At 47.8% G+C, this 27,071-nt stretch overlaps 1 protein-coding gene across 12 annotated transcripts in view; it reads left to right on the top strand.

Moving 5' to 3' along the window:
• Positions 1-27,071, top strand: part of MVB12B (multivesicular body subunit 12B) — a 269,437-nt gene that overhangs the window by 147,177 nt on the left and 95,189 nt on the right. For 6 of the 12 annotated variants that reach the window (XM_035015798.1, XM_035015796.1, XM_035015797.1 and 3 more), the window contains 4 exons: positions 772-868; positions 7,940-8,069; positions 11,290-11,412; positions 22,023-22,969. In XM_035015798.1, the coding sequence (XP_034871689.1) occupies positions 772-868; positions 7,940-8,069; positions 11,290-11,412; positions 22,023-22,344 (672 nt within the window). In that variant the 3' untranslated portion in view covers positions 22,345-22,969. Of the gene's footprint in view, positions 1-771; positions 869-7,939; positions 8,070-11,289; positions 11,413-22,022; positions 22,970-27,071 lie in introns of those variants that run through there. The other 6 variants (XM_035015792.1, XM_035015791.1, XM_035015794.1 and 3 more) reach the window with 1 other exon arrangement.

Here is a 27,071-nt window from a genome sequence, read left to right as displayed (position 1 = left end):
GCTCTCCGAGCTAGTGTTGGCATGGAGTGTTTCAGCCGGAAATGTGGGCAGCAAATGCCAGTGTGTTTGCAGAGGATGCGCTCTCCTGCAGTTACAGAATGGTGTGTGCTGTCTTCAGATTGTATTTTTGCACTGGTTACAGAAACCGCGCACTGTGGACCCCCTACGCTACCACTAAATAGAAACTTTAAGAGGCCCTTGTGCATGTCATTTTAGTAGATGTGTAATATTGAGGCAGCAGGGCTTTTCAGCCTGTATTAGGTTGTGATTCCTGGGATTTTACAGAACGTATCCAGCAACCGAAATGTGTGTCAGTATGCAAACTGGCGATCACTTAGGAGTGTGACTGGTTCTCTGGTTGACACAGCTCTCCCCTGCTGCAGTGACTGCCCTAGGAATGCGCTCTCTCTAAAACCTGTCGGCCCCCGAGAGCCCATGCTCCAGGCTGAGTGGCAGCCTGGTCCCAGGACATGCGTGCACAGCTGCCCTCTGCTGGGTTAAGTCTCCCGCATCTCCTGGGTTGCTGTCTAGCTAACCAAAGCCGTGTCTGAGTGAGTGGCTTTGAGGTGCTGCAGATGAAGCTCCTTCCCGGGGGCCACCCGAGTCCCCGTGTAGCCGCTGGGGAACATTAAGTGGCACCTCCTCTAATTAACCTGCTGTAGTAAAGCTGCATGAGTCATTGTGTTAAATATGCATCTCGAAGCCAAAATGGCAAACCCACCACAGGGGTGTTCAGATTAATAGTCTGTATCTCTTTTCTTTCTTCCCAAGAGTCATTTAGGGAACGTGTTAGTGGATATGAAGCTCATTGACATCAAGGACACTCTGCCTGTAGGCTTCATCCCAATTCAGGAGACGGTGGACACACGTGAGTCTCCCTTTAGTACCACTCATCACAATGGGACTTTTCTTCCACCAGGTATATTTTTAGATGTTTTGTATGTGTATTTTTCTTTGGGAACATTTTAGGAGGCCTTGCTGCATGCCCGTGAATAAACCCTGCTGCTTTTGCTGTGTATCTGACTTGGTTCTCCAAGGAGTTTGTGGCGTTCTGGGTAGGAGCATATAAATGAGCAGAATGTCCCTTTCTCTTAGAATGGGCTCGCTGCTGAATCGGCTCACTCAGGAATGGAACGGTGAAACTGGTTATAGTCCCTCCTTAGTCCACATCCTCTGGTGTCGTGGAAGCCAAGCTTGGCCCGAGACCCAGAAGCAAAAGGAAAAAAAAAATCAGAGATGCCCAAGGAATATAAGTGCAATAATGTCCTTATTTTTGGCTCTTGGAGCATACAAGAAAAGCCAGAACCAGAAAGACCGCACGTTAGCGGACACAGGATCGACTCTGAAGGAATACTCTGACCCCTGAGCCACAGCGAGCAAAAGCGCATCACTGACCAACCGAAGCTTCTTCAGGATCTGGGAGGGCTTTGCGGTTCTTGTCATGCCTGTCGGTTATTAAATAATGCTGGAAAACCTCTGGATATTTGAGCTTCCTCATTTTGATTTAACTTGTTTTATTTTTAATTACTGTCACCAACTTTAGGATGTCTCCAGCAGTGAAGCAGTAACTGAAAAACAAAGAATCCTTTCTTTATTACCCATGATTCATTTATGAAATCCTTTATCTCATTCTTTGTCATGCATACTTTATCTTTCCATATTAGCCCCATTTTGGACCCATAATCTTGCGCTGTTTCCTTGCTAGCGTTTCGTACCGACCAGACTTTGCGTATCTACTCAGCTGCTCCTCAGCTGTCATTTTCTCGAAACAAGTCAAGTCCGTTGTATTGCATATTTTTGTTTTCTTAATAGTCCTCTCACTTTTGGACATTTTGCTTTTCTTGTTATTATATGTATTAGCTAATAATCATGCTAGCTGATATGTGGCATGTGACTTACCAGATGCTAAGCCCCGTGGTGAATGCTTTACGTACCTGACGTCACTGGATCTCCAGAAGAGTCCTGTTTGGAGATGGGTATTGTTATACCCATCCCACGTGAGGACAGTGGGACACAGTAACTACTGAGGGTTTGCAGAACGTACCCACAGTCACACATCTGGAAGCAGGGGAGTCACGAGAAGACACACAGGAGTCTGACTCCAGCCCTGCTGTTATAACCACGGTGTGACCCTGTTGCAGCATGTGGTTAAGTGCCTTTTACAGATGGATTTGATACATTTATGCATCAGGTGTTGTTGGTGACAGTTCTATTGAGATATAATTCACATACCATTAATTTACCCCTTTGGAGTATACAATTCAGTGGTCTTTAGGGTATTCACAGAGTTGTGTGACTCTTACCACAATTAATTTTAGAACATTTCATCACACACACACCCCCAAAACCCCTGTACCCATTAGCAGTCACTCCCCATTCCTCTCCAGCCTGCCCCTTTTCACCCCTTCCTGGCCCTGGGCAGCCACTGATCTACTTTCTGTACAGACTTGGCTATTCTGGACATTGCATGAAAGTGGAATCTTGTGATGCGCTTCTTTCACTAAGCGTAACATTTTCAAGGTAGGTCCATGTTGTAGCATGTGTCAGTACTTTATGCCTTTCTATTGCCAAATCATATTCCGTTCTGTGGACTTGTGCATTCTGCTTATCCATTCAGTTGGCGGATATTCGGGTTGCTTCCACTTTAGACTGTTAAGACTAGTGCTGCTGTGGACATTCACATACAGGTTTTTGTGGAGACACATGTTTTCATCGCTTGTGGGGCCATACCTAGGAGTGGAACTGCCGGAGTCATATGGTAACTCTCTATTTAGCTTCTAGAGGAGCTGCCAGACTGTTTTTCAAAGGAGCAGTGCCATTTTACATCCCCACCAACAGCACGTGAGGGCTCCGGTGTCGCCGCATCTCCGGCAACACTTGTTCTTATCATTCTGGCCATCTTACTGGGCACGAAGTGGTCTCTCGTGGTTTCGATTTGCATTTCCTGACGGTTAACGGTGTTGAGCATAGTTTTGTGTGCTTGCTGGCCATTTGTGTATCTTCTCTGCAGAAATGTCTATTCTGATCCTCTGGCATTTTAAATTGGGTTGTCTTTTTTATTATTGAGTTATAAATATTTGAACATATTCTAGATATGAGCCCTTTATCAATTATATGGTTCGCAAAATTTTCTTTCTTTGGGTTTTCTTTTCACTTTCTTGATGTCCTTTGAAATACACAAGTTTTTTATTTTGATGGAGTTTCGTTTGTTTACTTTTTTCCTTATGTTTTTGGTGTCATACCTAAGAAAGCATTGCTTAATTCAAGGTCACCTCCTGTTTTTCTTTTTTTCTGAGGGTTTTTTAGTGTTCGCTCTTACACTTATGTCTTTGATCCATTCTGAGTTAACTTCTGTGTATGGTGTGAGATAGGGGTCCTCCTTTATTCTTTTGCATGTGAATGTCATGTTGTTCCAGCATCATGTCTTGAAAAGACAATTCTTTCCCCCATGGAATTGTCTCAGCATCCTTGATGAAAATCAGTTGACCATAAATGTGAGCTTTTTTCTGGACCCTGAGTTCTCTTCCATTGATCTGTATGTCTTTCCTCATGCCAGTACCACACAGTCTTGATGACTGTAGCTTTGTGGCAAGTTTTGAAACCAGGAAGTATGAGTCTTCCACCCTCATTCTTCTTTTTCAAGATTATTTAGGCTAGTCTGGGTCCTTTGAATTTCTATATGAATGTTAGGCTTAGTGCATTTCTGCAAAGAAGCTAGCTGGTATTTTGATATGAGTGGTGTTGAATCTATAAACCAGTTTGGGTATGCATCGATTTTGAAGGATTTTCTTGTGATGAGTTTCCAAGTACTGGAGGCTACTGGGTCTTAGGTCCTCTACGGTCTGCTCCAGCCTTCTACAAACGTCTTCCTCATCTTCAAGCACCCTATACTTTACCCAAACTGAGGCACTCACTGTGCGCTCTTCACCCTTGTTTCTTTCCTGACTCTACTTATTTTTTAACTCTTTGTCATTTTTTTCCCTGTCTGAAAAGCCCTTTCCCTCAACTCTGAGTGTCCACACCCCGTATCTTTCAAGGGTGAGCTTTAATTCTGCCCCCTGCATGAAACCGTCTCTGACCCCCAGATACCAGTTTCAAGCAAGCTCTCTCTCTTCCACAGTCAGTGGAGATTGATGAATGCCTTCTGTAGGCACCGCAGGCTTTGTGAGAGAAGGCAACTGACTGAGATGCTGGCCTTTCTCTCCGGGAGCTTAGTCTGGTGGGTGACCTGGCCCTGAAAACACGGAGTTGCATTACAACATAATCAGAGAGAGCTCTCTCTCGTCAGAGAGATCAGGGACCATCTGCCTTCTCTGCTGCTTTTCATCACACCCGGCTCAGCACATTCAGTGGACGGAGGGAGGGAAGGAAGCACCACAGGTTACAGTGGCCAGAAGCCAAAGGAAGAATAGATTCTGTCTCTCACTTCCCACCTCAACTCTGTCAGGATGCACTGCGGCTTGGCCTAGGGCAGGCAGCACTTGGACTCTGGAGTCAGACTCACCCGAGACTGTCTGGCTTTGCCACTTACAGCTTTAGTGCCCCAAGCAAATGACTTCACCTTTCTAGGCCTCAGTTTCCTTATCTGTAAAATGGGGGGATTAGTATCTACCTCATAATGTAAAGCTTGCATTTTAGCTGCTTACATGTTTTCTGCACGTCTGCACTACTTACCTCTTTCTTTGAGGGCGAGATCCATGTTTAATTCACTTGTGAATCACCTGAGACACCTGCCATACACAGTGTCTTGCTCAGAGGATGGGCTCCATAAAGATAAGCTTTATTATTCTCTGTTGCCAAATTAACTTCCAGAAATACCAGTTCACAGTACCACTAATGATACAGGCTTGTGCCTGTGTTCCACACGCCTGCCAGCATAGGTTTTAAATTTTTACTCAGTTTTACTATTCTAATTTTATTTAATTTTCATGTCATCATTTATTAGCAAGGCTGAACATTTGCACAAGTATTTGCTTGCTGCTTTTGCTTACTCTTATATGACTTGTCTGCCTAGGAGCTAAAATTGCCTTGTAGACTTGTATTAATTTCCTACTTCTCCCTCGTGCTTTTCTTAGTTTCAAAATTTGCATTGGTGTTCATTTTTGACAACTAATTGACTTATAATGTCTTTATATTGATAGACTCTAGAGCCACAAGGGGATTTCCCATTCTGCATTTTCCTCTTAATTTGTTGAACCAGTTAAGTGAGGAGGCCCAGGGCTGCGTCCTGCCTGGGCCTGTGGTCCAGCTGTGGTGGGACCCCGGTGATCCTGGGTGGGAGGCCTCTTCCCCCTGACAGTTGCTGCCTGTGGGCATTCTGAGGGCAGGTCCTGGCATCACCAACAAGCGTCTTATCACACAAGGAGGGTGGGTTTAGGGCAGCCTGTTCATTTTGGGTAGTGTGGTCATTTCCTGGAGCCTGGAGCCTGTCCCCAGGGGGCAGGGTGAGCCCAGGCTGACTGGATGAACCTGTGGTCAGCTCTGTGAAGTCTCAGTGCATTTAAGGCCCCGATTTTATAGTCAGCCAAAAAGATGAGACTTCTGTAATGAATTTAAAATAGTTTGTTGCTATCCACACAGTACTTAAAAACTGGAAGACTGTTTGTTTTGGTAAAGTGCTGTATCCTTTCCCTGTGTTCATTAGCATGACTGAACACATTTCTATTGACTCTGTATAATATGTTTACTTAAAATTAGGCCTGTTTAAGCATGTGTAATTAGCGGCTTCATCTCTTACCCCGAGTTGCTGTAGACGGAGGAATAGAGCAAAGAGCAGCGTGGCAAAAGCAAGTAATAGACCTGCATTTTCACCTATTTGAGGGAAGTTCTCACCATCTTCACACTTTCCCAGGTCTGATCTTACCATCTAATAGTTTTCGGAGGTGCGGTGTTGGTCTGGGTGTTTTCCTCCAGGATGCCATCGCTGTCTTGTAGGGTACAATGTCTGGGGTCTGGATTCAGGACATTATTACTCATAGCTCATAGATCTGATCTAGCCCTCAGTTTCCTTGCCTGGGAAAAGAATCCACCCAGTTTCTGAGTTTCTACCTGGCTCTTTAAAAGACACCCTCCCCCCAGTCAACAATAAGACAACACGACTGACGGTAATCTCCCCTTAGTCAAGTCAGGACCAGTGGCATGACTGTCCTTCCCTCCCCACTCGGTGTCTGATTTGAGTGTGCTTACTTCCTGCCCCAGAAGTGAAAGGTCTTGAAAGTCAATGCCAAACGCTGACATACATTGTACCCTGGAGGCTTACTGGTAGTAATGATGATAAGAACATTCATGGCTATGCTTTATTGAGCACTTACTGCGTGCCAGGCGCTGGGCAAGCGAAGCATAGGAAGTGTTATCACATTTCATCCACCCAACGTCCCTTTGGGGTGGGGTTTCATTAACTCCGTTTTACAGATAATGAAACCTAGGCTCAGAGAAATTAAGTCACTTGCCTAAGATCATAGAGCTGATGGCGGAGTTGGGATTTCAAACCAAGGCACACCTGACTCCTGTATCCAGTGTCTGCAATTGATTGGAATTCATATTTAAAAACCACAAATGAACAAACAAAAAACACCTGGTTAGTCACCATTGGAGGTTGCTAGATCGCCAGCTCATTGCTTTAAGATTTAATAAATAAGAGCAAAGAATCACGTGTTTATCTTTCCTTTCCTGCACCGAAGCTTTTTCAGGGAGACCAAGTAGTTGAAGAAGAAAAGTTACTTTTTATGTAGAAGAATTCCAGCTAATAAATACAGAAGGAATCACAGAATTAGAAAATCACCATTTTGAAAACTTTAGTGAAATTATGGATCTAGGCAACAGTCATCAGGGGATGAAAATGCTGCCCAAAGAACAGTTGTTGGGGACTTGTTATAACCCAGGTCGCAGGCCGACCCCACCGGAACCCACGCAGGGTGGCAGAGCTGGACTCCGTGCCTTGCGACAGGACGCCATCGGACACCTCTGCACCACTTGTGAAGCGTTCCTACCTAAAAAAAATAATCTAACCGGCATCTAATCAAGCCTTTTGCTCTAACTGCCAGTTCACAGGAAATACTTGAGAATGACCCAATTTCCCCAACTTACCAGTGGCCTGAAGGAAAGGAGAGGGTAGAGAGGTCCTTACAGAATAAAAGGAACCTAAGAGGCCTAACAACCAGATTCGGTGCATAGACATCGTTTGGATCTTGATCCAGGCAAAGCAATAGTTAAATGGTATTTTTGAGACAATGGAGAAAACTTGAATATAGACTATCTACTGGGTGATACTAAGGAATCATTGTCCATTTTGTTAGGTATGAGAATAGCCTGCTGGTCGTAACAAAACAAAATTATTTGCCATAGATGCCCACTGAGATATTGATGGGTGACATGACACAGTGTGGGGATTCATCTTAAATCCTCTGGCAAAACCGCCAGGGATTGGGGGGGAGAGGCGAAAGCAGCTCGTCCGTTGTTGACAGTGTTGAAACTGGATGAGGGGACCAGGTGGATTCAGTCTGTTGTTCTTCCCACTTTGGGAAATGTTTGAAAATTCCCATAATAAAGAGTAAAAAAGAAGAAAAGTCCACGTGGCAAAAGTGTTAATGTTCAGGGTGTCTGTGTGTATGTCCCTGATGGCTTGAGCAGTGAGCAAATGGTGGTTGTGGCCTTTAGAAGCCAGCCCCACGGGTTTATTCCAGCTCTGCATGCCCCTGGGCGCCTTTCCCGGCAGGGGTGCCTGGGGTCAGGTCCCAGGTGCAGGGCAGGGCGACTGGTGCCCGTTCCACAGTCACAGCCTCTGCACCCTGTGGAGGGCAGGCGGGGCGCAGCCCAGCAACCTGGATGGCTAGTCACTCCTGCCACCAGGAAGGGAACGTGACAGGAGACACGGCATTCAGAATAGAGATGTTGGCATCTCTGGAAGACTCATACCTTTTCTTGTTGTCCTTTTCTTCAGAGGAATTGGCTTTTAGAAAAAAGAGGCTGTGCATTAAATTTATCCCACGGGATTCAACTGAAGCTGCAATTTGTGACATTCGGATCATGGGCCGGACCAAGCAGGCCCCTCCTCAGTACACGTTTATTGGGTAAGTCTTAGTAACACGGATGGGCTGTCTTCTCTCTGCCCAGAGAGCTCAGGTCACTCCTGGGGATAAAGTCCTGAGACTGTGGGACCCACGGGGCTCTCGGCCACCTGCCTCTCCGGCCTGAGCTCTCATTGCTGCCCTTCTTGCTAATGCTGCTGCCAGTCCAGATGCCAAGCTCTTGACCTCTCTGTGCCTTTGTCCATGCTGCTTGCTCCATGTAAGGGCCTTTCCTTCCCTTGTCCTTCTGTGTGTTCGTCCTTCAGGCTCCTCGGGGACCTTTCCACGTAGCTGAAAGCCCAGGTGTCCTCTCCTTTTTGACCACTCGGCCTCAACTCTCTGCACTGTTTATTCACCCCACTAGAGTTTGAGGAGCACCCATTTGTACCTCTGGGCCAAAGACCCTGGATATGGTGGTGAATGAGCAAGCAAAGCCCGGCTCTCGTGGAGTTGGTATTCTAAAAGGGGAGACAAGCAACAAACAAGAAATAAATGAGTGAGACCATTTCGTTAGTGGCAAAAGTGAAACACAGCAATGAATGGAGGCTACTTCAGCGAGGGTGTCAGAGGTGGGGTTGGGGGTGGTGACATGTGACAGAGATGTAAATGTCAAGAAGTCAGCCATGCAGAGATTTGAAGGCAGAGCCTTCTAGGCTCAGGAAAAGAGCAAGTGTAAAGGTGGGAATGGGTGTGGCATGTTCAGGAGCAGAAAGCAGCCCAGTGTAGCTGATGTGGGTGAGTGAGGATGAGTCGGGCTTTGGGATGAGCGGTTAGCAGGACCTCATACAACATGGTGGCAGTTTGGATTTTATCCCAAGCATGCTGGGGAGCCACTGGGAGGTCTGAGTCAGGAAGAAACATGAGTATCATATGAGTACAAGATAATTCCTCGTGTACTTCTCTGGTCTGATGTTCATCTTCCCCGAGAGGCAGAGGACAGCTGAGGGCTAGGCCTCTGTGTCTTGTCCCGGTAGCCTCAGTACTAGGCACGGGCCCAGCTCTGTAGCTGTTTTGTAAATACGAAGTACAGGGAATCTCAGGATTTCATTCCGGACTCTTGCTTGTAAGTGACAGGAAACCCAACCCAGGCTGGCTCAAGCAAAAGGAAGAATTTGTGATCTGGCATAGCAGTGGAGTTCAGGGGGCCGGATGGCTTCAGGTGTGGCTTGAAGTAGGTGCTCAGAGGACATCACTAGGGTCTAGTTTCCCCGTTTATCTCCTTGCTCTGATTCCAAAGGGTGGATCCCATTCTTCCACATCTTCTCCCCTAGTTAGTGGACTAATGGTGGTGTGGGAGCTCTACCTACTTTCCCTTCGGGTTCCATTTCTGAGGCAAAGAGCAAATCTACATTCTTGATAAATCAAGCGGGTTCTAGAATTCAGTCTAACTGGTCTTAATTGATCTCACTGAAGTCCTGTGCCCTGAACCCATGACTGCTACTGGCCAGGTGTCATTGTCTGAGAAAGCAGAACTGAGCTGATTTTCATCCTGGTGCATGAAAGTTCGTTTAGACTCTTCGGCTGTGGAATCTGAATGCTCTGTCTCAGAATTCTGTGATCATCCCCTTCCTACACACTCCAAAGTCCTGTTTTGCAACATGGTTTAAACTAATTATATGAACAGGATTACGGGAGGAGGAAATAGTTAAGAGAATGACTGTACTTCAGGTACCTAGGAGCAGCCATTTACATATAAATAGTAGAAAGCAAAAATTTAATAATGAATTTTTAAAGTCTAATTTCAGTTACTATGTGTATTTTTAATTACAAGCGATAGTACTTTAAAAGACTCAAATTTTAACCAATTTAAACAATTCTAAAGAATAGATTGTTACCATATATATCTTGATAATCAAAATTAGAGCCTTCTTTCTTTTATATCATTTTGGAAAGATCGCTAAATAAAGCATATTTTGTATCATCTTAGAGCAAAAACTCCTTTTCAGAAGAAGAAAATTCCAGTATTATTTTTAAGGAAGGAAAAAGAACAGTGTCCAGAACTCGGAGTCACCTTTTTCTTAAAAATGAGGACATACATTACTCTTACTGTAAGAGTTCAGGGTTGTCAGCTGGGGGAGACAAACCTCAGGCTGAGAACAGCCCCTCCAAGGCCAGGACCGTGGGGCCATCGCCGAGGTGTGATGGAATCAGGGTGGCCTATGGGAATCAGCCACCTGGTAAGATGTGATCGTGATTTAGAGTAGTTCCTGTAGTGTACTGAGAAGCTGCCAGGAGTCTCCACTGAATAAATCTGTCCTCGTCATTTGACAAGATGCAGTTCGATGGGGGAGTTGAGAAGTTTTAAGTTGGATGTGGCTAAAATAATCCTGTTCCAGTTTCTAAGACCAAACCTGTCTTGTAAACACTCATAATGGGGTGGGGTAGGGGCGCACATCAGGGAACAGGAGACCTGATGTGGCATCTGTCAAGCCCCTTTGTGATCACTCTTGGTTGCAGTGGTCCATGGGGCACATGCCTCAGGCTTTGTGGTTTGAAGAGGTCTCACCAGCTGCCCCTGAGAATGAGGCCAACTGCAGGTATATCCAGGCATTGGGAGCTTTATGCAGAAGTTGGTACATGTCCTTGAGCAGGGTGGGGCTAATTCCCCTCATAGGGAAAAAACCAGGCACATGCGGGTGCCTGGGTGGCTCAGTTGGTTAAGCATCTGCCTTCAGCTCAGGTCATGATCCCGGGGTCCTGGGATCGAGCCCTGTGTCGGGCTCCCTGCTCAGTGGGGAGCCTGCTTCTCCCTCTGCCTCTGCTTCTCCCTGCCCCCACTCAGGCCCCCCCAAATAAAAAAAACCCAAACAGGCACATGCATCCATTCGCTCATTGTTGCCCCATCTGTCTCACCCTAACCATACAAAGAACTTGAAGTGGATTATTACATAACTACCTATAATGAAGTGGCAAAATAAAAAGAATTTTGAAGACTGAGAACCAAGGAAAACATCAATAGTGTAGTAAGAAGGCAGGCTCCAGGGCAGGTAAAAAAGATGGCAAATCAGAGAGCCTGCCTTGTTGGGACAGTTGACCTCACATCAGGCTCTGAACTCTGACACCCAGAGCACAAAGGGCGGTAATGGAACTGATCTTTGTGGGCAAGAGTGGACTCCCTGGTTTTGGAGACCGTGATTCTTTTAAATGAGTTGGGTTTGCTTCGTTGCTCAGGTAAATGCTTTATGCTGAATCGCACTATGAAGATTTCTGTTTTCTCCTAAAGGGAACTGAACAGCATGGGGATCTGGTATCGAATGGGCAAAGTACCGAGGCATCATGATTCATCTCAACCCACAACACCTTCCCAGTCATCAGCTGCTTCCACCCCAGCCCCCAGCCTCCCCAGGTGAGGCCTCGTCAGTGGTGTCTTGTGCTATTATGCGTGTTACAGTGACGTGGTCTTGGGTCTCACTGCGTGACATTTTAGAACACCTCCACTTAGTATCTGCTGAAAACTGCAGAAGCAATACACCGCTAGAGGAGATTTTTAAAAATCCAATTAGAAATGTTTGCATTACACGAATGTAAAGGCCATTCTGTATTCTATCTTGTACGTATTCTGCAGGCTCCTAAGGTAGCAGAATATGCAACTTTAAATTGGCTTGCTATTCTAAAGAGCTCATAGCTGCACACAGAAGCATGATTTGTAGCCATGTGGTTGGGATTGCTGGCCGTAAGAAGGCAGAATTCCTTCTCTGCCTTGGTCAACAACTCATTTGAGGGTTGGTAAGTAATTCTGCTCGTTTTCATATTGTTTCTTTTCCCAGTGAGCTACAAACTAAGAAATGGGTAGTTTGGGTACGAGAGAATAGCGAGAAGGTTTTTGGGGGAGCTGGTTTCAGTAATTCCACAAAGAAACTTAGGTGAGCAAACGGGTCACTCTGCACCTGATTTCAGTTTAATAGAGGTAGTCATGGTCTCTGCAAAAAGCAAGTGGTAAAAAGAATCCTGTCAAATAAAAAAAAAATCTCACCTCTCAGCACTGACTTATCGTGGTGAGCATTGCCTAATGTTGAGAATTGTCGATTTCCTATGTTGTACACCTGAAGCTAATATGACAATGTATGTCAACTCTAGTTCAATAATAAAAAAAATACCCTGCGCCTTACTAGTAGTGAATTATTTGAGGGCAAGGAACAAACAGCAATGAGGGATTAAATTTGAGAAAGTGATTACTAAAGTAAATAAAACAAGAATCGGTGAGGCAGTGCTGTTTGGGGATGGATGTAGCATAAATGAGAGGACTCTGTCCTTTGGGTCTGGTCTTTCTTGTGACAGTTCCGCAAACCCAGAGTGATACTTCAGCTTGACTACTCGGAATGGCCTGAAACTTGACAAGTAGTTTTTAGTCTCTAATTGGCATGAAGAGACAGGAAGAGCCAGCGAGCTTCCCAGAGTCGCAGGGTGAGCAGTGGAGTGTCTCCAGTTTAGGGGTACCGGGCCAACACAGCTCAGGTCAGCATTTTCACGGTCCTTTCTCAATACCCAGAGCACGGACACAGCTGCGTGCTGTCGCCTGTACCCGGGGTCAGCTCAGGCCCATCACCTGCGCTCAGGTCAGCTCAAACCCATAGTTCTGGAATGGTTACAGCTGCTGCCTATTGACATCACATGGTCTGGAAGGGCCTAGACTTGGGTCCCACCTCTGGGCAGGCTATAACTTTCTGTTGGATCAAGGGCACTGCTTCTTCCGGTTAAAGCAGGAAGAACGACCTCCCCAGAAGCTTGCCAGGCAGCGAGAGAACACGGTCACTAGCAGCTGAAGCGAGAGGGCCCGAGAACGCAGGCCACGGGAGGCCAGGCGGAATTGAAGGTGGTGCGTTAGAACAAAAGGTTTATAAGGTTTATGTATTTTATGTAAAACTCTTGTACAGTTTGTGGTTACAAGGGCTACAAGGAAATTGGATCAGTTTTGTTTTACTTGCCAAAGGAAATAGATGTCAGAATAGTCCATATAAATAAAGTGTATTCCCGGGGCGCCTGGGTGGTTCAATCGGTTAAGCGTCTGTCTTCGACTCAGGTCATGATCCTGGGGTCCTGGGATCAAGCCCCATGTCGGGTTCCCTGCTCAGCTGGGAGACTGCTTCTCCTTCTCCTCCCTGTTCTCTGTTGCTATCTCTGTCTCTCCCTCAAATGAATCTTTAAAAATAAATAAAAATAAAACGTATTCCCATGTGGCTGGGTTAAGCCCACCGGTATGCCGAAGGATAATCGAATGTTACATTAATGCTTCCGGATAAATGCCACTTGTCTGTCCCCAGCTCTCCTCCTTCCCTGGGCAGTGTTTTCCAGGTGGTATGCACATCTCTGTGACCCTCCTAATGAATTGCGGCGGAGGAGGGGGGGTGTCTTTGCTTTTTGTATTTTCCTATTCAGTACCTTTGACTTTAAAAAAATGAAATGCTGATGTTTCACTCAAAATTTCCACTGAAGGTTTGTGAAATGATGAGCATCTTATTTCCTTGAGGCTTCAGGTCTGTGATCTCCCCAGCAGAGGAATCCGATAGCTTTCTCTCCGGTGGTGACCTGTGGGAGACGCTTGTTTTCCTGGTGTGGGGATCTGCAGTGGGCCTGTAGGGTGAAGGCTTCCAAATCCAGCTCCTGTGACCTCTGTTCTCCCCCACCCCTAAGCTTCAGAATTTAAGCTAAACTGGTAGTCTCTTCTTCCCTTCCTTTTTCGTGTTTCTGTGCCTTTGCTCATGTGGACAGCTATACAACGATGTGTCTAAAATCCCCTGGCTTAGATGTTGGCTCAAATGCCTCCTCTCCCAGGAAGCCTTCCCTGAACACCCTGGGGCTGGGCCTGGGCCTGGGCTGGGCTTTCCTCTCTGAATGCTTCTTTTCAGCCATCATGCCTTCACCTTGGGTTGTGGTCAGGTTGTGAACTCCTTGAGGGCAGGAACCATGTCCAGTGCCTGTTACCTCCTAGCGCTCCGCCCAGATCCAGGCACATACTCAGTTTTGCAGCAAATGCTTCTCCAACAGCCTAGGACCCTGTGCTGCAGCTCCCCCCTGCCCCTGACGACTCCTGAGTCTCTGAGCATTCCTTGGGTCCTTTTCTGACTAGAGTGTAAGCATAAGAAATACTTCCAAGTGTGGTCTTTTGTGTGGACGCAGGGATCAGATGGCACAGCGGGGCTAGAGAGAGAGAGCGTGTGCGGTGATGCAGCGCCCTCTACTGACCAGATTTGGAGGTGGCCTGGAGGACTAGCATGCTGGTTCCAAGCAAGGGAGAGCAGGCCCTTTTCCCAGCAAATCCCCAGGGGACCGCAAGGGACCAAAGGAGGGCCAGTAGCAGACCTTGTTGTCTGCTTGAGCTCGAGCTTTTATGATGTATTGTATGGTGACTAACATCACATAATAAAAAAAGAAAAAGACAAGAATAATTTTAGCTAAAAAAAAGCTAAAAACGTGTGCTCTGCCTCCATTTCTTATGTTGTTACTCATATTTCAAAGAATTCTGTGCCATTTTTTGGAGAGCTGTTATCCCCAGCTTATTTCAGGCAAAAGGAGCGGTTGGTGGACTTTCTCCAGAGTTGATGAGTCATCACCTGAGGACCTCAGGGTCCTAGCAGAACTGCTTTCTCCAGAGGCAGGTGCCAGCCCTAGGAACAAGTGCTTCCTGCCTGTTTCCTTCCTGTTGTTGCAGGGAATGCTAGTCGGGAGGCCAGATCTCGGTTGTCCTTTCAGAATGGTTGAGCCCCTGGAGAGAAGAGAGAGCCCCTTGGCTGTATCCAGTGAATCGGATGCAGTGTTTGGTAAAGTTCATGGCAAAAGACAGGATGACAATGTGTCTCGGCAGACCTCTTCCTTGTTCAGTGACTCTGTGAACATATACATCTCTGCACACGTTTCCTGACCATTTCCAATTGAGAAGGGCATGCCACCTCTTCGAGGAGTGTGGAGCCCCCATTTTCTCTCTGGGCATCCAGGCTGCTCTACCCTCTGCCTGTCTGCTCCATGCACCTTGCTCAGCATAGGCTGGCCTTGGGGCTGAGGCACCGTCCCCTCTCCCCAGATGTCTGACGGACTGGCCTCAGCTTTGCAAGTCAGCCTGGTCCATAGAAGCAGACAGTTGGTGTGTGGATCCAGGCTTTTCTGATGCTCTTCCATGCACTGCCTTGGGGCAGAGGGCAGGTAGAGGAAGCACCTTCCCACTTCAACCACAGCAGGTCCCACTCCTCCTCTCGCACCAGGTCTCACATATGGTTCTGCTGCTACCAGTTCCAAGGTTTGGAAGGGCTCTGGGAGGCAGGTGGATTCACAACTGATGGAGCACCGGTTGCCACAGAGTGTGGATAAATGAATGGCTCCATGTCGTCCCGGGAGGGGGCCCCTGGTGGACCGCTGCCCCCTGGCTTGCTGAGCAGTAGAACCATGGGCTTGATAAAGACATCAGAGGCACGCTTATCAAATTTGCAGATGACACAGAGTCATTAGGGAGAGCTGATGTGCTGAATGACAGAATCAATACTCTGCATCTCGAACACCCTACTGGAACCAGGAGATGAAAGGTGTTGGGTCAAAACAGCATACCCCACCCCCAGGTTAAAAAAAAAAAATCAGTTGCACAAGAACCAAACTGAGGACACCTGGCTTAGTGATTTGTGTGCAGTGACCAGGCTGGGCACGGACTGGGATTGTGTAGAATGCGGCCTGGTGTGCCCAGTGGGGCGTGTCCTGGGAGGTAGTGTCCTACACCTGTCAGGTTCATTGGGAGGGTCACGTCCACTGCCACACACCACCTTGTAAAAGTTACCCAAACTGAGCACGGAATTTGGGTACGACAAACCGTTGTCGTACCCAGCTGGCCTCAGGTGTTTAAATGGTCAATATGTAGCCGAGAGAAGGGTTTCCAGGTGGGGATGGGTTGTTGGCAGCCCCAGAAGACAAAAAATTAGATCACGTGGACTGGAGTTTTAAGGTGGTAGATTTAGGCTTATCATGTTCAAAAAAAATTCAAGAACTCCCCAAAGGCAAAAATGCCATGGCGTTGAAGAAGCCCACTCAAGAGGTTGTATGCTCCCAGCCGTGGGCAGCATTCAAACAGCATTTGGATTTTTCAGACCTGCAGGAGTTCTTCATAAGCCTTATTTAAGAAGTGTATCTTGTCCCCATCCTCAAAAATTCAGACTCCCACGGCACCTGGATGGCTCAGTTAGTTAAGCGTCCAACACGTGATCTCAACTCAGGTATTGATGTCAGGGTCGTGGGTTCAAGCCCCGCAGTGGGTTCCGCACTGGGTGTGGAGCCTACTTAAAAAAAAAAAAAAAATCAGACTCCCAGACCTGCACAGTAGGTCTTGCAGACACCTTGCCGAGGTTGCCTCCGGGCAGCTCCACTGGGTAGGGAGGGCGCAGAGCAGGGGGTGCTTGTCACCGGGGTCTGCCCATGTGGCTTTCAGTGCTTCCTCGCCATCTGACTTGTGGCCATTGTCCCCTTCCGCTCCCCAGTGCTGGTGTCTGGTTGTGTCCCTGAGCTGAGGAGGGCTGTGGGGCCCCCTCCCTGGGATGGAGGGCACAGAGGGCCCCCGGCGGTGCTGACCCTGCAATAGGCAGTCTGGACTCCAGAGTGCTGGCATTTCCACCTTATGTGGACCCCGGGCTCGGGCTGTCCTAGGAAAGATGGGACGTGTGGTTCTGGTAGCTCCACTGTGCCCTTCCCCTTGGCCTGAGTCTTGCACATTGTGCTTCTGAAGGAGAAGCTGCTCCCTCAGGCCAGGGGCACGTGTGATCCTGCACGGACATTGGCCCTCCCCTGGGAGAAAGTGTCTTTTCCACCCCCCCACCCCCACCCCAGAGCACACACTCCTTCACCAGCTGTTGAGTCCTGCCCCGAAGTCCCAGCCTGCGAAGTGCAGCCTCTGGGGAGCTTCTCCCAGGTGCCAGGCGGGGCTGAGCTTCCCTTATAAGGCGCATGGTGCTGCCCTGAGTTGTTCCAGTAATCTTCCGGTGATTTGTCAGCTCCCAGCGAGTTGTCAGTCACAGGTTCCAAAGTATGTTTCTTAGTGACAGACATAATTGTACTTAACTTTTTGCGTGGATGTTATCAATCTGTGACAGATACTCTGGGAAATGGGGCATTTTGATTGCAGAGGATCTGTCACATGCATTTAGTCTTTCTCTCAGGGACACCAGGATTCAGTCACAACTTTTGCATGTCGATGTCAGGTTTTGAGAACATAGATCCTTGCTGACCTCAAAAATCGTTCCGTCACTCCGATCCCAGGGCTGTCATCTGAAAGGTTAATGGCTCTTCCTAAAGGAGAGACAACCACACTGCGAGGATCTGGAATTCAGGCCGTGCACGCCCAGGCGCACCCCCCATCACAGCCGTTGTCAGAGCCCGTGAGCCGCTGCGCTCTGTCCCCCACCCCGGACCCCTGGACCCCACCTTCCTGGGGACGTGGGGTCAACCCGCGGAGTAAGCCAGCAAGCAGAGGGAGCCTCAGCACGCTGGGTGGCGTCCTGTCGTCTAAGCCTGTCACTGTTCAGTTACAAGGTGGTCTTTGTGCTGCAGAGGACATGTGTCCCCTGCCCTGTTGTGGCAGGACTTGAACAGCACCCATCAGGGAGGCCAAGTTTCCCCAACGAGGTGTTTGCCGCCATCCCGAGGGGCGGAAGCCTTGGCACCAGAGACGTTGCCTATCAGGGGAGGAGCCCCAGCAGGTTTTCCTGTTGTGTAGGTTTAATGGAGAAGGCTCAGCCTAGAGGAGTGGAGGGAATTCCAGAGTGGAAAGCTCTTCTTTAAGGTCCCTCATTTACGAGAAGGATTGTCTGTGTCCTTCATCAAGGTGAGATTAGAAGCCAAGGGCCGCCAATTCCAGTGATTCTTTTCTTCCCCCATAACAGTAAACATTGTATGTCCTGGATTCCAGGCTCACATCCATAGGGACAAGAGACAGGTTGGGGGTACGTGAGCCCCGGGGGAGCTCTCTTGGTCCCACTGAAGGAGGGTTTAGGGCTGGCCGTTCCAGCGGGGGGCCTTCAGAGCCTTGCACCTCCGCGGGGCGTGCCCAGGCAGGACTGCGGGTCTGGCTTCACTTGGGATAATTAGACTTCCTTTTCCTTCACACAAAAACCACACACGTTTTTGTTTTTTAACTTTGAAGATGGGATACACATTTTCATATCCTTCCTGGCTGTGTCACCCCTTTGAAGATGAAGACTTACTGCAGATGTTTTTCAAACAGAGCACAAGCACCAACACTGTAGACTTGAGTTCCCCTCACTCTGCCCCTGGTACCTTCCACCCACTGCTTTCGAAAGTACCAACAGCCAGGGGGGCTCCCGAGAAGGGCCGTCCGTGGGGTGGGACCTGAACACTGATTTAAATCAAAGTTAGATTCGAAGTTGAGCTTCCTGGGGCTGAGGTATTATTTCAGTAGCTCATCTTGACATTCTTTGCCTGGAACTTTAAAGCCCTGGGTTGCCTGCTGTCCTGTTGGGGTTTCCAGATTTCCACATGTTCTTCTTATTTTCTGAAACCTTCACTGGCTTCCTGTTATCTGACATACCTCCCACATCATCTTGCATTAATCAGATGAGTCTCTTCTTGACTCCTGAGCACATCACTCTCCTTCCAGAACCGTCTCTGCTTTGGCCATTGCTGTGTATCTTGGCCCGTCCTGCCCCTGCCCTCCGGGAAGGGGCAGACCAGACTCCAGAATGCAGAGCCTTAGTCCCGTCCACCTTCCAGCCTGGGATAGCCTTTGCACCTTCTAGAAAGCCCGGCCCCGTCTGTTTTCCCCCTTCCCCTCCTCCAGTTGCTCGCACCCGACGATTCACCTTTTCCTGTCATTGCTACGTGTATTTATGTTTGGTCTTATGACTAGATTTGCTGGCTTATTGATGACAGGGATTCTCCTGCTTCCGTTCTGTCCTTTAATGCTTTAGAAAAGGCTAGTCACACAGAAATACAGATGATAACATTGTACTCCCGTGTATGGAAACTTAGCAAGTGCTTTGAACTGTGTCCTCTCACTTAATTCAGCAAGTGTTCAGTGAAAAGCATGTGGTCCCAAAATGGCAGGGACCTTTGAACGCCAGGTTCCTGGCATATTTGTTGAATGTATAAAGTGAGCTGGCTTAGATACATAGCACCAGGTATTAATCTACTGATCCATCCCTCTTCCGTCTATTCTGCCAGCCAGCAGAGACTTACATTGTATCTGCTACGTGTCCGGCACTTTCCAACTGGGTTACAAATAAGAACTCCTTTAAACCTCCTAACAGCTCTGTGAGTAGGGTACGGTCATCACATCCACTTTAAGATGAGGACACCAAGACCAAGGAGGTGAAATCCCTTTCCCAAGGTCACACAGCTACTGAGCAGCAGAGCTAGGATTTGAACCCAAGCAGAGGAGCGGCCTGTGGCTTACAGACTGTCTGTGCCCCGAGGCTCCCGGCCACAGGGTCGCCGGCTATGAAGCAGCCACCCAGGTGTCCCAGCTGTCTCCATGTGTGGCCTCTGCGGGCTCCTGACCAGCAACTGGGAGCCACAGACTTGGCAGAGTGTGCACGTGTGGGTGCGGGGAGCCTGTTGTCTTCCCCAGGCTCCTCTGGTCGGGAGCTCCCCACGAGGTCTGCATCCACAGCCTTGTAGGAGACCCGTGAATGTTGGCTGGGGCCCAGTCCACCGGAGCCAGAGATGGCGGCTGAGGAGAACATGTGGAGGCCATACACGAGGGGTCCTGGCGGCGCGGCTCCCTCCAGCGGTCTCTGAGCCCACGATGAAGCGGGGTTACAAGTGGTGTGAGAGAGACCTACAGGGGAGGGGTCTCGGAATATTTTGGAAAGGCTTGTGTCACAGAGCGTTTGCTTTTGCAACAGTATCCAACTTCGTTGTGGTGTCAGAGCGATGTTGAAGGGGAGATTTCATTAGAATGCAGTTTGGTTTTGCTGGATATGAATGATGAGTTGAGGCTGAGCAATACACTTTTTGATATTAATTTTTAATATGGCTTCTTGGGAAGTCAGAGCTTCTATTTAATGAAGAATTGACTATTAGTCGATATGGCTTCCATCTCTGAGCTGCCCTTCTTTGCTTTCACTCTTACACATCAGGTTGTGACAAGGTAGTTGCCGCTTGTAAATGTGGTATCTTTGTAATTTTTGTGACTCTGAGTGTCTAATTTTTCTTGGTGGTCATGACGGTTATGCGCGCTGCTTGGCGTTGTCCCGGAAGCAGGGCTGTAAATATGAAATAATTTCCTCCCGTGCCTGCTTCACGGGTGCGCGTGGGCTCTTTGTGCACTTGGTTTAAGCTCCAGGGTTTGGAGAAAGGCCTTTTTCAGGATTATGAAAATAGTTTTCCGTGTGTCAGAACAGATTTATCAGTTCACTTTGGGGTCGGTTTTGTGAACCAGACCATTTAGAGAAGGATATTTTACCTTTTATCAGAGCGGAAGCTGACAATCTATTTGCAGGTAGCTCTACGGAATATTTCACCTGGATCTCTCAGTGTAAATCTAGCTGCCAAACAAAGTAAAAATGGGCGTTCAGTGAAATTTCTCACTATTTTACACCCAGCACCCAGCCCCCTCCCCAATGCTGTTCTATTTCAAGGCAGGGTTTCAATTATTAATTTGGATATTTAACAAAATCCTGGGCTTGCAGTAACTTTTAAAAGGCCCCTTGAATTTTATTTGGGTCAGGTTTTTGCCCGTGGGTAGGGTAGCATTCAACTTGAATATCTTTTCTTGAGCAGATGTTTTGTTTCCAGTTGAATAATAATAATAACTATTAGAATAAATAAAATTATCATCATCATTATTTCAGCTACAGTCTTTTGAACATCTTGTGCCAGGCATTGTGCAAACACTTTATAGATATTGTTTTAATCTTTATAACCATGCAGTGAGGTGCATAATGGGGATGAGCAAAGCCTTTAAGAAATGAGCAAGATGCAGTGGGGAGAGGTGGCAGCTGAACCAAGGGCAGGGCATCAGGACTCGGGAGTCAGGACAGGAGCCTGGTCCCACCATCCCTGCCTGAGTTTTAGGACTTCACCTCACTGTCTCCTACGGCCTCACCGGGGACCAAACATTAGCCACAAGCCATTCCAGACCATGGTCCACATTGCACCTCCTTATTAGTCATTGCTTTATTTTGCTAAACAAATTGTTTTCCACAGCTTCCGAGATTGATTGAGCAAGAAGGAGAAGAATGCGTCTTTGATTCTTTGTTAGGGTTTGTTGTTTTCGGCTCGGACTGTTCCCTGCCCACCCTTCACTCTCACGCACGTAGCCTTTTATGGATCTGAGTTTGGCAGTCTCCCTGCTCTTGAATTTTGGAAAAGCGGATATTTTAGTAAGCTGGAAGAAGATGAAAAGCTAGAAGTGCCCATATGTTCCTTGTTTTTAAAAGTAGGGTCAGTGAGGTTTAGAGACTCTTTAAATATTTCAGTTTATAAGATTAGACTAGATCATCTGGAATGGAAGTGCAGTGCCCTGGGTCCCAGACTTCGCTTTTTTCTTCATTTCTTTTATATGGGAGGTAGGTGTTTTGGCATTGCAGGGTTCAAGTGTAATAAAACTTAAATGTAGTGAATAAATACCATGATTTGGAGTATTGCTGCAACTGTAAACTTAGTTTCTTTCTTTCTCCTTTCTTCCTTTTTCTTTCTTTCTCTCTCTCTCTCTCTTTCTCTTTCTTTCTTCTTTCCTCCCTCCCTCCCTCCCTCCCTGCTTTTCTTTCTTTTTTTAAAGTAATCAGGGACTTGGAAAATAGCCGATTGGTAGAAGGATGGTGTAACTTAACCGAAAACTCCGAAGCTTTAAAGGAGTACAGTCTTTGGCCTTTTTCTACAGAAGCATTTTCTTCACCCAGTTAAATCTTCGCGGGTTGAGATTAAGCATCCATCCTGAAGTGTCTGTTCGAGTACTTTGAAATTGCACACAGTTGTGCATTTTGTTGAAACCATGCCGACCTTTGCTCTCATTTTCTCTTGGATTAGGATTGGTAACTCTGACGTGGTGCTGGTTTGTCTGGATCCCAAGATATTTGCAGAAGCCGGGAATCTGAGCAACTGCCTAGCCCAACAAGGTGCCCTTGGAGGTGACTTGATGCCACGCACGTGGAGAGAGGTGGGGCCGGGACCAGGTCTCGCCTCCAGTTACGGCGCACCTAGCATTTTAAAGATTTTTTTTTTTTTTTTTTTGACAGAGAGAGATAGCGAGAGCAGAACACAAGCAGGGGGAGTGGGAGAGGGAGAAGCAGGCCTCCCGCCGAGCAGGGAGCCCGATGCGGGGCTCGATCCCAGGACCCTGGGATCATGACCTGAGCCGAAGGCAGACGCTTAACGACTGAGCCACCCAGGCGCCCGCACCTAGCATTTTATGCTTCCTGCCGCGAGGTGGGACAGACAGCGTTTTCCTGTCCTTGGTTGCCCCTCATCAGGTCCTGGGAGACACCTGCGTGAGGGAGGGCTGTGGTCACCAGACTACCCAGACAGGAGGGACCTGGACCTTACTTGTTTTCCGGGCCCCCCACCCTCCTCCACCTAGAGAAGCGGGAACTCTGTGCGCTCGCTGGCGTTTCCTGTCCTGTTCATTCACTCTTCATACCGCTTCGATTCTAAATTTCAGGAGTGATTTGTCACTTTAGAGGAGGGAGTCATTAATAACCATTATTTAGAACTGTCGAGGCTTCCTCTCGGTGTGTGAATGTCTGAGTTAAGCATCCAAAAAATTGGCCTTGTTGGTGGCAAACAGGGCCTCCGTATTGACAGATCCGAGGCTGCCTCACCCCCACTGGCCTTTCTCACGTTCTAGTTATTCCAAGTCTGTCTTTAATCACCGAGAGGGTGGCGGCCGAGTGGTTAAAGCACGTCCTCCTGGAATTCATTAGTATTATTACCAAAGACCGTGTTGTAAATTGTTGATTTTTTTTTTTTTTAACTGCTTGGAAAAAATTTCTCCTTAACTATTTCATTTTAATGTGCTTTAAAAAAAAAAAAAAGGAAGAAAGATTTTTCTCATCAAACATTTGAAACAAAATAGTTCAGAAACCCTGACTTCAGAGCTCACCAGGTGTGGGCTGAGGGGTTGTCCTAAAAGAAACTGAAATAGCATCTCAGCCACCCTCAGGCTGTGGGGTGGGGGCCCGGGAAGAACCCCCCAAACCTGCTGAAGGTGGTTAAAAAGCATTGGCATTCAATGTATGTTAATGCACATTGTTATTCTTTAACATTAAAATTCCACTAAAGTAGTAATCATTACTGTTAATATCTTTCAGTGGAAACTTACAGTAAAGGAGCAATAGTAGAAACAGTATTTAAGGGAGAGCTGCCGGCGTGATAAGAATGCAAATAAGTGTTATTAGCCTAATGATTTTGCCGTCGCCATGGTGGTGTGGCAGCAGTGTTGTGAATATGTCATCCGGCTCCCGTGAATTCGGAAAGTGTGTCAAAATACAACTTCAATTAGTTTGCTCTAATTATGGCTCTGGAGAGTTTGTAACTACATCACTCCTCATTAAAAGAGATTTTCTTATACGGATTAATGTAATATACAAAGGAAAGTTTCAAAGTTCCCGACGCCGTTTGCTCCCGCAACGAGCAGGCTTGGAGCGGGGCCGGTGGATCCTGGGTCTCCTGCTTCCACGGGCCGGGCCTGGCAGAGGCAGGGGATGGGGACAGGGGGGCGGAGCCGGGGCGCTGTGGCAAAGGGGGCCGTGCTGGTGCTGCATGGAGCAGCTCACCCCTCCTGCTAAAGTGGCCATTACAAATGGAGTTTTGACGATTGCCACAAGAGGGTAAATGAACCCATCTCAAGCCTTTAACAGAAAACTGCTCCTCTGAAACTATGGGGATGTCCCTCACCTCACCCACAGCACCTGTGAAGTCTGGAAGCAGAAAGCTCTTAAGACCTACCATGGCCACGTGCAATGTGTAAAGCCAGCCTTTGATCCTGTCCTAGGGGCCTCAGAGGAGATTTCATGGGAAAACTTACTTTGAGTCCTGCAGGATCACATGGCCTCTGTGAAATGTCAAAAGTCCTTTTTTTTTAAGATTTTATTTATTCATTTGAGAGAGAGAGAGCAAAAGCAGGGGGGAGAGGCAGAGGCAGAGGCAGAGGGAGAGGGAGAGGGAGAGGGAGAGGGAGAGGGAGAAGCAGGCTGCCCGCTGAGCAGGGAGCCCGATGCGGGACTCAATCCCAGGACCTGGAGATCATGACCCGAGCCGAAGGCAGATGCCTAATAGGTAGAAAGATTAGGTAGTTACAAATAGGTAGTACAAATGCTATTGTTGAGGGGCGCCTGGGTGGCTCAGTCCATTAAGCGTCCAACTCTTGGTTTTGGCTGAGGTCATGATCTCAGGGTCATGAGATGGAGGCCCCAGTTGGGCTCCGCTCTGGGCATGGAGTCTGCTTGAGATTCTTTCCCCCTCCCCCTCTTCCTCTCCCCATCCTCCTCCCCACTCGCGTGCACTCTCACACTCTCTCTAAAATAAATAAAATCTTTTTTTTTTAAGATTTTATTCATTTATTTGAGAGAGAGAGAGTATGAGAGAGAGAAAGCACGAGAAAGGGAGGGTCAGAGGGAGAAGCAGACTCTCCGCTGAGCGGGGAGCCCGATGCGGGACTCGATCCTGGGACTCCAGGATCATGACCTGAACTGAAGGCATACACTTAACCGACTGAGCCACCCAGGCACCCTAAATAAAATCTTTTTAAAAACTACTATTCGTGGGCGCCTGGGTGGCTCAGATGGTTAAGCGTCTGCCTTCGGCTCAGGTCATGATCCCAGGGTCCTGGGATTGAGTCCCGCATCGGGCTCTCTGCTCCTTGGGAGCTTGCTTCTCCCTCTGCCTCTCTCTCTCTGTCTCTCATGAATAAATAAATAAAAATCTTTAAAAAAAAAAAAAAAAACTACTATTCTTGAGCTGTTGCCATTTCAAAAGAAGGGAAATCCACGTTTTCTTACGCTGTTACTGACTTCCCTCCCCCTTGAACATCAGTAGGGCTCTGCAGTGCCCACCTCTGCGAGGCCCCCTGTACAGGGTGTAGATGGCTGTAGCGGGTCTCGGGTCCACTGTACAAGGCTGTTCCCTCGAGCTTTGCTGCCCCTCACCACGGCCATTCTCCTGAGCAGCTAGTCACAGCATCCTTGTGACTCCCCGGTTGGAGGAGCTCAGTGGTACATTTTGAATCCAAGAGTTAGGGGCGCCTGGGTGGCTCAGTTGGTTAAGCGACTGCCTTCGGCTCAGGTCATGATCCTGGAGTCCCGGGATCGAGTCCCGTGTCAGGCTCCCTGCTCGGCAGGGAGTCTGCTTCTCCCTCTGACCCTCCTCCCTCTCATGCTCTCTGTCTCTCATTCTCTCTCTCGCAAATAAATAAAATCTTTAAAAAAAAAAAAATGAATCCAAGAGTTAAATTTTAGAATGCTTGTTGGGTGTACCTGGGCTTTGGGTGCCACTCCTTACCCCCCCCCCAATTTATATACACAATGCAGGATATCCAAAATACAGCTTTGAATATGTTTTTTTTGACCTCTGATTGTTCTCGTTGTCCTTATTTCTGGTGCATACAGGAGGGTATGTAACTTGGCCTTCTTTATACGACTCACAAGCAGTGTTCTCTTGAGTGCGTTCTATCGCTACTCCGAGTTTCAGTTTCCTCTTCTGTAAAGTGGGGATAAGAATATCTCCCTTGCAGATGGTTCTGAGAAATAAACGGGGGACACATGAAAGTACTACACCAGCCCACAGTGGGCACTCGTGCGTGTGGCCTTCTGTCTTTGTCCAGTCTGAGCCCGAGACCTCTCTGTTGCCCTCATTTGGCTCCTTTCTGCCTCCGCTGTAGCTTCAGTTACGCCCCTACCCCCCACCCCGCCGGTTCTCACAGAGCCAGACTGTGGGCTCAGGGGCCCCGCAGAGCTGGGGCAGGGATCGCTGTGCTCACAGGTGAGCAGCTGGTGAGGGGTTAAGATAGTAATTGTGTAAGTCTTCCAGGCTTTCTCCCAGTTCTGCGATAATTTGATGAAGAACTTCACCCTAATTAAATATTCAAATTAGGAATAAGTGTCAATATGGCTTCCCATTGCCTGGAATGATGATTAATTGTATTCAAAACTCTAGTGGCCCACTGTAATCTAAACTGAACCGTTGTTCTTGATTATTTCTGCACCGCACTTGCCATGTTTTTGTTTTAAGATTTAAACTAGTAATTGATTTGCCATATGCTGTCGAGCTGCACATACTTTAAAGCTGTGCGTTTAGGAACTTAGGGATTTGGAATTTTGATTTCCTTAGTCTTCCAGTGGCAGTTTTCTTGTCCAGTGCAGAGTGATTTGGTGGGGAGGGGCTGGTGTCTGTGTTGCCCAGGAGGAAAACTCATTATATAGTCAAGTTGGTAGGCTGAGGTGGTATTGATCATGGCCAATGGGTTGCTTGAATGGAAAATGAACAAGTCTGCATTTACATTTAGCTTGTGCTTTGCATTGTCTCGGCAAAGCAACATGTTTCTAGTGGAAAAAGCATCAACTCAAATCCTAGCCCAGCCAGTTTCTTTCACTCTGTGTTCCTGGGCAAGTCGCCTAACCTCTCTGAACCTCCTTTCCCCTGAGCAGTAGAATAATACTTACCTTGTTGGGCTGGGCCGCTTAGGGATGAGTGTGAATCATGAAGAATAGTTCAGGTGCTCAGTCACTGGTAACTGTCATAGTAATAGATGATTACGGAAACCTTCAATGTTGCCCCCCCCCCGCCCCCCACCTCCTGACATCACACTCGGAAATGATCTCCCACTTCTCTGACTCCAGGAGCCTCCATTGCTGTTTCTTCCTCTGTGACCTCTCTTAGCTCATTGTCTTGACTCATGAATTACTATTTCATGGCTTGAGCCTTTTCTGCACGCCCCCGCCCCCCCCCCCCACCCCGCCACAGTCTTTTCTCTTGGCAGATGAGACCACAGCTTCCACGACCCTGGACTGAGCACTTCCTAGGGTTTGGTGGAGCGCCTGGTCCATGGTAGGCACTCAACAGATGTTTATTGTTTTCTTTTGC

This window comes from Mirounga leonina, unplaced genomic scaffold, assembly GCF_011800145.1.
Source record: "Mirounga leonina isolate KUSES-001 unplaced genomic scaffold, KU_Mleo_1.0 Mir_170, whole genome shotgun sequence".
In the NCBI taxonomy this organism is placed as follows: domain Eukaryota; kingdom Metazoa; phylum Chordata; class Mammalia; order Carnivora; family Phocidae; genus Mirounga; species Mirounga leonina.
The sequence above is the reverse complement of the archived record's forward strand: the minus strand, read 5'-3'. Positions and strand labels throughout refer to the sequence as shown.